General features: G+C 41.8%; 1 protein-coding gene across 15 annotated transcripts in view; it reads left to right on the top strand.

Moving 5' to 3' along the window:
- The window catches only part of neo1a (neogenin 1a), a 151,707-nt gene that overhangs the window by 89,641 nt on the left and 49,719 nt on the right, over positions 1 to 12,347 (top strand). For all 15 annotated transcript variants that reach the window (XM_070960196.1, XM_070960131.1, XM_070960185.1 and 12 more), the window contains exon 5: positions 2,844 to 2,980. In XM_070960196.1, coding sequence (XP_070816297.1) covers positions 2,844 to 2,980 — 137 coding nt within the window. The remainder of the gene's footprint in view (positions 1 to 2,843; positions 2,981 to 12,347) is intronic.

Here is a 12,347-nt window from a genome sequence, read left to right as displayed (position 1 = left end):
CTTTATGGTGCAAGCAGCACTAAAGGCCAAGAGCCTGAATAGTTGTCCTGGTGAGGCTAACTGCGGGAATGCCTGGCACAACGAACTCAGGATGTCTTTCAGAGGAATTTTTCATTCAGCGGGGATTTCACATGCGGAGCCTCACAGCAGAACATGTTCTCTAATGTGCACAGTGAAATAGTCAATGTACAGCAAGACATTTGGCATTTTCAGTGGGGCTGTGTTATGTTATGCAGTCTCAGGACCAAAAGAAAAGGCAGCTACCTACTTTGTTTCCCCTTTTTTCACACTTTGAAGACTCTCTGCTGGGTACATTATAGTGTTTTTTATGTACTCTACAATCTGTTGCTGTCAGAATGGCCCAGTGTGCTGTTTGATACTCCTTTTAGACTGATGTGGTGTTCTGTGGTTACTTGTGTTTCCTGTCTGAATGGGTCACAATCTTACACTGCTCAGGTTTCTTGTAAATGGGTGAACACTGGTTTGCAGTAATTACAATTTTGCTGTGATCTCTGTAGAATTTCTTAAGTACTACTCTAACTTAACTACTACAGAAATTGGTGACAACTTCAAACTATCGCAACCAAATAATCTCGATTCAGATTACATCATCATTATTGTTGAATGTTGTTGTTGTATAAATATGAGGTAAACAAATAAAGTCATTTTGAAATGCTGATGCAAACCTGGTAACTAACCAGATAAGTTTGAGCTGAGCAGCAAACCGGACTGTGTCAGTCTGCACTGATGAAGTCACGGTTAATAGCTGGTAAGGATCAAAAGATCGGTAAACAGTTAACCAATCATCCAAACCAAAATTATCTGTAATAACAGTCTGTTACCGAAGGGTCAAATCTGGTCAACAGCATGTTCATACAGGCTTTTCTGTGAAAGTGGTATGAGGCACAGTGCAGCTACCGGCTACCATCAGTGAGGAAAACGTACCAAAACAGTACAAAGCAGCTATCTGTAATTACATTGAAATCTTCAACATGAGTTTTTTCAAGCACTTAATTTTCACTCTCCCATAAGACAGGAACTCTGAAGTGTTGGCTGACTATTATGTACCATTATGTGATTGTGGTTAATGCTGGAGTTAATCGTCTATTTTATCCCTACAGTATGAGTGAAACGGTGATGTCATTTTGGTGACAGCAGGCCGAGTGCCACTCGAACGCTCCACTTCAGTACAGACAGACAGGCAGATGGTCTCCAAGGCCAACGCTGCCAAAACCCAAAAGTAGAGAGGGAGAGAGAAACAGGAGCTCATGTGGAAGCTCTAGCTAGTCAGCAGTTTGTTTAAAACTACATCAGCCTGCAGCGGAGGGGTTGTTTTCCTCAGCGCGCTCTTTACCTCTGCATGTATCCTAACTCCTCTGTGCAAAAACCATTATGCACCGATCTCGCGATCCTCAGTTGCATCACACTCGCTGTGGCCCTCTTTGGATTTTTATCTTCCTCAGGCGACCTGCTGCTCTTACTTTTCTCCCTGCCTCTCTGTTTCTCTCCTTCTCAATGCAGAGCTCTCTCTGTCAACTATTGATTTCTGTTTTCTTTCCTCTCAGCCTCCTCCTCCCATGCTCCAATGGTTGTTGAATCAAGCCAGAGCTTGGCCACAGACTGCTTCCCCCTGGGCCTATTGGGAAAATCAAAGTTGGGACTGTTTAAAATGGAGGAGGGTCACTGGTTCAAAGAGGGGCTATACAAATAGATGGATGGCTATATTTTTGGGTCAGGCGTAAATAGTTTAGAATAATAAATATTTAAGGTTGCTCAGTCTGAAAGGCCTGCTGAAAAGGGTGACTCAGATATTCCATTTTAACTCTTGTTTTTCAGTTTTTCACATCTCCTGCCACTGTGTGTAGCAGTGTGTAAATCCATATTTTCTACATGAAAAGGTTCATATTCATAATGTTTTAGCTGATGGCTAAAATATTTAATTGTAAGTTTGAGCACAGCACAGAGTGAATAGTCTGTGTGAGAAAAGGAAAATACTCAAAATATTGGATACTGGATCTGTATCACCTCTGTCCAGACTGATTGACAAGCAGAAATAGTTGTTGAAGTCGTGATCACTTCTCTGTGATATCAGATCGCTGTGTTGTTATTCTGCAGATGCGTGTGCCCCCAGTTAATTAACAGCTGATGAAAGAAAACGAAAACATTTTCTAATGTGGTGTAACAGCTGCAGCAGTGACACTGTACAAACTATAAGCCCCAGCTGTGTCTTCACTATGAAATGGTTCATATATTCTTTAAAAGGATCAGTCTATGCTGTGAGTGGGATCATAAATAGGTCTTAAATAGTGTGTACTCGAGTATGTTTGACCAGATTTCCAAATTCTCCAACTGTCGTTAAGTTTATATCTAAAATATTAATTAAGAAGTGGAAATTGCATTCTGTTCAGAGCAGCTGACTCGGCTTTTAGCATATTTTATTTATTCAGAGTTGTTAAAGGTGACAGAGTGAGGGAGGCCAGGAAGAGATGTGGAGTCAACTTCAGGCCAGTAGGGGAACATGGAGCTCCAGAGGCTGCAGCCTTTAACCACTCAGTGAACTGAATGGAAATGAAATGTGATGAGTTTTTACATATTTTACAAGTCTGTTTAAGAAAAAAAAAAAAAAAAAAAACAAGATGTCAAGGCTCAGTACAACTCTTATCCACCTCAACTGTGGTCAGCAGCCTCTCAGGTCTCCTGCATGTAATGCTGGCAGTGTTGCATGTAGGAAACGCCAAAGGTCATGAGTACTACTTATAGAAAAGGAATCAGGAGCAAAGACTTATTCACAGATCTAACTCATGTTCCTTCTTCCTTTCCCACAACTTTGTCTCTGTCTCCAGTGAGGGACGTATGGAGGTGCTGGGAGGAGGCGGTCTCCAGATCTCCAATCTCACAGAGGAGGATGCTGGCATCTACACCTGCATGGCAGACAATGGCAACGCAACCATTGAAGCGCAGGCCCAACTCACCTTACAAGGTACCCTCATCTCAACCCACACTTTTTTTGTCAGATCAAAGATACAAACTGGGGTTTGTAGTGTAAGCAGTTTATGGAAGCAGATTCAAATCAGGCCTTCATAGTTCATGGCTTTATTTTAGGAACACAGTGACCGTATAGGGTAACACTGAGACCTTGGAGATGAGTAAGGATGCATTAGGTACACGGTGGAGAGCTGAGTCACTCCAGGTTCAACTGAACTCTCACATCATCCTTGTGTCCCTGAAAACAGTCTCATTTCATCTGATATTGTCTTGGAATGAGTCAGGACCCACATATCACACCTGAAACAAAACCGCTGACAGACTAACTTTGAAATGAAATGAACAAGGTGTATTTCTAGTGTATTTCTAGCACGCTCACTATGTAGAAGTCAGATCTGCTGCACTGGGTTACACAATGAAAAAGGTTTTTATGCAGATATGCTGTAGATATACAGTGAACAATGTATTCAGCGTAAGTGGGCAGCATGTTGAGCGTTTGTTTGTATCTGCTGTTTCACAATTCTCCACCCCACGCAGGAGTAATACAAAGATCTATACATATCGCTGGTAGCAGAAAGTCAAGTGCAAGAATTACGAAAGACTGAAACTGAGTGGCTGACAGCTTTTTAGGTGCCAGAAAACATAGTGAGGAGACGCACATGTAGTCCACCACTGCAGTCGAGCAGCACACAGTGTGTCCTCCCAGTCATGTGTTCAAATACGTTTATTCAGACTAATCACGGGTAGTATTGAACATGAAGTAAATAGTGGACAAAAGAGTCAGCAGTGTTAGTATAGTTTTGCTTCCTCTTTAACTCATTTAAACACATTCCTGTCTATATACTGTAAAGTTTTTCTTGTCTTAAATTTGAACTACCTGCAGTTTATGGGCCTTGGATTGAAATGATGATCAGTCTTCATCTAATTTGAGTCGATTCTGTGAAGGAACTGGACTGCTGATGCTGTAGCAGTTCAACGCTGATGAGCAGATTTGAATTTTAGTCACACTGGATTTGAGACACATTTTTTAATGAGTATTAATCTTCACAGTTTCACAAGCAACAGCTGCTATTTCTCAAGTGAATGCTGACTAATCTTCACTTTCAGACTCCTACTTTGAAAGTAAGACTCTAATTTGTGCCAGACTGGTCTATAATATATACATAAATAAACTCAGTGCTCGAGTCGTGACAGAAGATACAAAAATTCATGCATAAAAGATGTTTAGAAACCCAACTAGAATGTATGGTGTGACCAGTGATGGAAGTCCCACAGAAATCACACCAAGATTATTAATATTCTGTCCTGTAAAGGTCAATACAAATGACCAGCACCAGGAATCATCCTGAGTTGTCAATAATCAGAACTTGGAGCTCTTGGATGAACTTTACTCATCGTCTGCTGTTCATTTTTTCCCCACATATGATTTTATATTCTTTTTGTCTGCTTCTCGCTTCCCAAACAGGAGTAGCTGGCCTTTGAAAACGTTCTCATTACTTCACACACAGATTTATTTCAGACACTGGATCCATTGCTGCCTGATGTCATGGCAATAAATGAACAACAGCCATAAATGCTGCACCACATTGTTTATTTTCTGTTATGCAGAAAGGAAAATTGCATCACTAATTATTCCTTTCTTTATGTCCTTATTCAAGAGATGTGCTTTCCTCTACCAAAACTATGAAAAACAAATTTAAGTACAGAAAGGAAAGGAAAGATTTATTTTAAACCCAGACCATATGGTCATGATGTTGGTGGTACAGTAGTTAAAGGTTCTGTAATTAATGGAAATCATCATCTCATCTCCCAACTCCAAAAGTGCAAAACCATGTTTTCCTGACTGTTAACAATCAGAGATGATCAAATGCTTTTGAGAAACTGGTTGTAAGCAAGAAATAATGACAACAACCGCATCAATGTAAACATCTTGTCACTGGAAAATTGTGAGAAAGCCACACGGATTCAAGTGAAATCCCTCTTGCACTTATCAGACACACCCACAGTAATTGCTTTGTAATTACTGTTGTCAGATTTTGTCTTGTTGAGAAAAATACACATGAACGCGAACGTGTCATGTGTACTTGTATGCTTTTCCCAGGTGAAGCACGTCAACAGGATTTGCTGTGAAATAACTTGAGAATGGGGAAACACCCTGAGGCTCATTCCCGGCTTCGTTGCATTTCACACGCAGCCACATCATGCTATGACTCCATCCCTTTCTTCCCAAATCCCTTCATCTCTTCACCGCCCTTTCATCATTTCCCATCGCTCACTGTGATTAAAGGAGACAGTAATGGAAAATCTGATCAGGTCACAGGAGGACATCTGACTTTGCTCCTTTTCGGTCCTCAGGTCTGTCCCATTGAAACCCCTTATGTCTCTGACCTGACCCCTGCCAGCCTCCACCTCCAGAGTGACAGGACTGTAGAGGATTGATCGGCACTCTTGAAATATTGTTGAAAGACATCCGTCATTGTAATACGATAAAACTGTTTGATTAGATCCCATGCCATAGACTCCTGGGTCTAATTGTATTTGCTTCATTCAGATTCATGAAGAAACCAGATTGTGGCATTGATTTACTCCCTTGACAACAGAAGTGACACTCAAAAGGCCAATTGATTCCCTCAAGAAGTCGTTATGCTTATGAAAGACACTCATACAAATCAGTGTGGTGTGAATCTATACTAACAACAAAACAATTTTTCTGATGAGTGACTCCTTCTAAAACACTTCAGGGCCTCTTTTGCTGCAGTAACAAGGAGAAAATGTGTGTTTACGGCTAGTGGCTTTTATTAAGCACCGGACAGTTTGTGCTTGGGAAAGGATGCAGAGAGTCAGCAGGGATTTGATATGGTAAAGCATAGTTAGGTTTCGCCTGGAGATAGCTCGGGGCTTTGTGATCAGCTGGAGCACACTGGAAGGAAAGATGCATTGGGGCTGCAGCAGGTGTGTGCACACACACTGACACACAGCCATGCATACATAATGATGCCACACAAGGTCAATTATGCACTTACTCTATACGCCTGTATGCATTCATTAGCAAATGTGTAGGGATGCACAATATTGGATTTTTGCCGATATCCGAACTCATTTGGGCTGATTGCTGATGTCGATATATGCACATATTTCTTCCCCCTTCATTCCAGAGAGCACTGAGTCTGTGCTGTAGTGAAATTAACATATTATTATGCTCTTACTGTGATGGCCTACAGGCAGACGCCGAATACAGTACTTTTCTAAATGGACATGTTCGCTGGACAAAATAAGAAAACTACTGTTGACGTTTTGTTTTTGTTTTTTATCGTTGTTCTTCACAAATTTGTTGTAATGATCTGGATGACAGCTCTTAAGTTGGGCGATTAAATTTGTAGTGTTAAAGGAATGCGTTTTGGGTCCCCCTCGCATGACTGGCGCTGAGCATTCACTGCAAATAGCAACTTTGCTCTCTGTTTCGGACACTTCCGAAAACCTCCACAGCACATACTACATATTTCATTTTAAAGCCTTTGTCGGCTGATGCAGATGATGATCCGATATAATCGTACATTCCTTTAGATTCAGCTGTTTTTCAGACTGCCTTGGTGACTCTTCAGTTAACTTAAGTCTCTGTGGTTGAAATCATGTTTCATGGTATGATATGTGATTCTGTGAAGAACCAGTAAGCTGCAATCCAGTCACACCTCTTAAAGAATCTCACCAGAGTTCAGCCATAATAGTCCCGAAATGCAGTTTTTAAGGGAAAACCATTTCCTGGAATTTACAAAGGCATTTACACTTGAGGAACATTCACTTTCAAGGTAACTTAGCAGTGAACCCTACTGATCAGAACCTAATACCACTTTTTACAGCAGAGATTTTTTAATCCCTGAGAATTAACAACTAAACTCTGGACAGAGAGTGACGCTGCTCCATACTATCAAAACAGTTAAATGGTTGTTGTGCTGGCCGCAAATCTTAACAAACTTAACAACTGAACAAACAAGAATATGTCTTTGCAGTGTGAAATGATGTACAAACAGCTTTAGAGGAGATAATGTCAGCGACTGTCAAAATCGAGCAATTGGTAAGCAGTGTGTGTGCTGTGTCTTTTTATTAAACGTAATCAAAGTGCCAGTGAGATAAAGAGGATTTGAGCCATTATTTGTGCAACACAAGTACAGTCTGGCTAATGGCAAACTTGTTCCTCTGCAGTAGGACTTGTGACAAGTAGTTTTGAAGATGTCCGACTCTAAACAATAGCGTGGACAGTAACGCTTAGCTCACCCTTCCACTCACATCACATCCAGGAGCACAGGCACAGTGTGTGTTTGTGTGAGTGTGTGTGTTTTGTGCACTGTGACTTTTCTGTGACATCTCACCCTCTATTAGAGCTGGCAAGAGGATAAATGAGGCCAGAGGAGGCAGCAGCTTTTGATTATGGTCTTGTGCAACAGGGGCACCACCCAGACCTGAACTCTGTGTGTGTGCGTGCGTGCGTGTGTGTGTGCGTGCATGCGTGTTTGCAGGACAGAAATAGTTTCTCCACAAACATGTATGTCTCCAGTTTTATAGGGCTCCGAGTCAGTGGCCCATCTATCGTGCCCTCATGCTATCATGTCGTCAACTTAATTGTTCTTTCCATGTGCTGCACTTGCCTGCAGGAAATCCCTGCCCCCTGTAAAAGTTCCATGTCTTTCCTATGGGCTGAGGAGATTTATAACCACAGACAGCAGGAGTGATTTTACCCTGTTATAGAAATGGGCAAAAATAGACAATAACATAAAAAAAAAAAACTCATTATGTGCTGGATTTCAGCTTGCAGTTGCACCTTTGCTCTTTCATAGCAAGAAAAATAAGACATTGACATTGTGCAGCTCACGTTGTTCCACCAGAAAAAAAGACTGTAACTTAACAAAAGTCAAAGCATGTGCAGCATCCATTAACATATCAGTGGAATCTGCTATAGAGAGATCTTTTTCTGAACTGTGCTCAATGTATTTTTCCAGCTGGGGACAGGAATAGTTGTAAATGACTCGTGGAAGAATTACAGATTTGATAAGATCTGGTGGATATTTTAGTCTGTTTTTACTTCAGCACGCCATCTTCCTGCCCTCCCTCCAGTGGCACAAAGCAGTTATTTTCTGGTCGAAATAAAAAGAAACTTTCCATTTAGCTATTAAAAGAACACAACACCCTCAGGCACACACCTTTTTCCCTTTTTCATAGGGGGTGTTATCTCAACCGGTTGGGTGAGTTGTTTGGAGGCGTCTCTGTCTGATTCCCGACAGACGAATGCAGACACAAGAGAAGGCAAAGTCTGCTATTTATTCCAGATAGACACATTTGCGTCAGGAACATATAAGCACTGTGTGCGTCTCTGCTGTGTTACATCGAGTCTAAGTGCTTTGTTTTGCTCGAGCCGTTGTGTTAGCCTGTCTCATCTTGCTGCATCTGCTGTGGGGAACCCGGCCCAGCTCGGCCCACTTCATCAGGTGTCTGAGTGGGCAGCAGCTTCTGACAGGCATCTCTCATCCTGTCCGACTGTTTAACTCACATTCCCACTTCTCTGATCTATAAAGTAACGACACACGCACACACTCATTCATCACCACATTACCACTTTGGTGTCACTCCTCAGGAAAGGTTGATTCTGGCTATGTGTTTTGTGACTTCCTGTCTGACTGAAACTCCTTAGTGGTCTTGAATATACCCATTATTCCTGGGATTGTTGATAATCTTAAGGGGAATGTTATATCATCATGTAGCTCGTTCAGTAAAAATACATTCACTCATTTTTGTTTATGAAGTGTATAGAAATCCAAGGTTTTACTGAGACTCAAGACAAATGAACCTGCTTCTACTCCAACATTACTGAAGTAATCCCAGCAAAACATTTTACATTTAAGACTTACTATCAGTTATCAGCTAAGTTATCTTACTATCATCACTGGGTTAGCATTTTTTAAAATGCAGCTTTCATTTAACAAGAACATTTCCATGACAATGATTCAGTTTACATGAAACATGACACCTGCTGATTGATTCACCAGATTGACAGGAATTCACTTACATTAACAGATCATTTTTCTTAAAGTGAAATAGTACAGTACACAGTGCGTTATGTTTTCAATACAATTCCAATAGGATGTTGAGTAGTATCTGTTTTAGAGCTCCACTCCACTGACAATTGCTCTCCAAAATAAAAGCACTGTGCCGAGGAAGCCTCTTGAAATCCTCTATCTGCCGTAACAAAACCATCAAGCAAGGTTTGTTTCATCATTTCATGGACAATGTCAGGCCTCTGCTTTTACTCAATTCTAGTAATTTCAGAACCATCAGAGGGAGTCCACGCAAACATCCAGTGATTGAACTCTCCCTCTATGACGCTGCCTCTAACAGGACATTATGTCCTCCTCAATGACAAGGAAGGCGAGCACCGAGCATCCCTCTTGCCTCACTGCTGAAGCTGTTTGTTTTGGCCAGGATTAAGAGTAAAGCTGTTATCTTTGGAACAGCAGGATGGGTAATTAGTACAGTTCGAGCTCCACTTGCCCGCAGAGTAAACCCTGACTGCCCAAGAGCTATTGTTTGACTGTATGAAGCTAACTGGACTCTGGCCAAGCTAACAAAGCAAGAAAATGTCTTTCATATTTGAATCCCTGAGCTTCAATGGTCTTATTTTAGGCCTTAATAAATGACTGCTGTATGTCCAAAAGTAATTTATTTTGTCTTTTGACTCGTCACTGCAAGTCAAAGGTACAAAAACTGTAACAGCTGCTCTCTTCAGCTTTTTGACTTTGATGTTTCACCGTTTTTATCGGTATCAAGACGTGGAGACTGGACTTATTTCTTCTCAGTATGTCTCTATTCAGTTTATTCCAGGCTGCCAGTGAAGCTTTAAGTAAAGTAATCTGCCCAGACTCCCTCTAGGAATCCTAGGTTTTGTTTTAACAAGCTCGCAGTAAGACACACGCATGACCTTTTCATGGCCCTCTTTTAGTAGTTCACTGGAGTCGGTGTAAATCTGCATTAAAGCTTCTTTTACTAAGCTACAGGCTAGAGAGATGATACCAGACCAAAGAACTGGCATCTGAGTTCTTTCGGCTGTTCTCCCTCCTTTTTCCTCCCTTTTTTTTTTGCATTTCGTTAGTTGTTTTTGTGTCTCTGTTGGATTTCTCTTTCATTAGAGTGGTATTTATGTTCAAACACAAGTCAGTCCCAGCTGGTGGACTTGTGCATCTGTCTGTCTGTGAACTGTAAACTATAGGAAAACATAGACTTTCAGGGTTTCTTGTAAGTTGATCATCCATATGTTAATGACAGGGCATGATCAGTTCTGCTTTAGGATTGATCACTCATCCTCTTCGTCACTTACCGGATCCAGAAAATCTAAATTTGGGTGAGGGCTCCAGTTTAGTTGATCACAAATGAGTAAACAGCAGGAGCTTTGCAGAGTGCGATAGACTAAGACACCTGTCAATCAAGCAAGCATTCAGGTCCCTGAGTTCCTTTGGTCTGCATATTGTTTTTTATTGCATGTACATTGCATTATTGTCACTGCTATTGCCCTCTGCAGTGGGCACAAAGACTTATCCTGGCAACCCCTGTACTCAAGGCGTCCATGTACGTTGTTATGCATTTACACCAAAATCTAAAAGAAAATGCAGGAGCCTGCCAATCAAAGCATTACTTAACTGCAGTAGCAGTGGTCAGAAACACTGCCAGTGTCAATTTCCTGGTTGTGAACCACTTGTTTTTGAGGGAGAAGTCAGACTCACAGTGACTTCAGTGCTGACCGACTGCTGACATCTAGTAGCACTCGTGTGCTTTTGCAAATGTGGCTAAATTCACCTTTGCATATGCATGTGTCAGGCTGCGAACAGCCAATTAAGGAAGTTCATCAGACTTGTGTCATTTAGAGCTGCCCACACACACACACACACACACACACACACACACACACACACACACACACACACACACACACACACACACACACACACACACACACACACACACACACACACACACACACACACACACACACAGCCCCCCACGCATGTCATGCTCTGTTGAGTCCTGAAAGCTTCCTCCATTCCCACCGCCCAAGCGTTATTGGTATATTTAGGCGTTTCTTCTCATTGCCCAGTCCAATAGGTTCCAAATGTCTGAACTCCATTTAAAGAAAATGGTGCATGTCTGCTCAGATGGAGAGCGAGGTGGAGGCTGAAGATGGAGAGATAGACAGGGAGTTATAGGAAGATTAAGAGTTGGGCAGGGAAATAGGAGACTGAGTGGTGTAATGCAGAGAGAGAGAGATAAAGAGAGCTGCAGGGTACCAGTCACCGTCAAATCCTGTCACCAGCAAACCTCACCAGGGGGCCCTGCGCACACACACTCACATACACACCATGAACACGCCCACATGCACATAAAGTATGAATGATGGAAAGACACTGCAATGCAATGTGATGCAAAACCCCAAACGAATACAATGAACGTGCACAGACTGAGACAGCATGGATGTATAGAAACATATGTTCACATACACTTGCACAGACACACACACACACACACACACACACACACACACACACACACACACACACACACACACACACACACAGACGAGTATTATGCAAACAAAATCCGCCCAAACACATATTGCCTGCAGGGAAGGAAGCACACACAATTATGTTCAGCATATAGCACCAGTAATAATGGGATGAAACATGTTTCCAGACACATAAAATTATTCATATTCGCACATGGCTCACAATTCTCTCTCTCTCTCACACACACACACACACACACACACACACACACACACAGAATGGTGTGTGAACACTGTGTCCCTGACACACCAAAGTAAACCAAAGATTCCACCTGCCTCTGCTGCACAGCTACTACAGGCAAATATCCAGGGGACACCACACTGTGAAACCCATTATTCACAGCTCACACAACCTCCTACAGGGACTGCTACACACATGATACACATGCATGTGCGTGCACACACACAGATACATATACATAGACAGAGCAAGGGTGATGGTTGTCTTGACAGTCAGTCAGTGATCCAGTCTAAAAGCATCACCGTCCCTATTTCCATCCTGTCATAGTCGTCAATATTTGCACAGTGGCTCACAGAAAAGTCTAGACACTCATTCAGTAAGACGAGGGAAGGTTTCAATATTCCGGATTCCAGATAATCCGGTTGTTTTGGTTGGAAAACTGGCATTTGGAAATCACAGAATAAAACAAGATATTGTATAGCTGGCTTTTCTTTGAAACACCAATGTTTTTGTGAAGTTAGAGAATTCTGAATTTTGCTGAAGAATACCTTTTGACAGTGTGACTGACATGAATTTGTA

Source organism: Chaetodon trifascialis, chromosome 1 (genome assembly GCF_039877785.1).
Source record: "Chaetodon trifascialis isolate fChaTrf1 chromosome 1, fChaTrf1.hap1, whole genome shotgun sequence".
NCBI lineage: Eukaryota > Metazoa > Chordata > Actinopteri > Chaetodontiformes > Chaetodontidae > Chaetodon > Chaetodon trifascialis.
The sequence above is the reverse complement of the archived record's forward strand: the minus strand, read 5'-3'. Positions and strand labels throughout refer to the sequence as shown.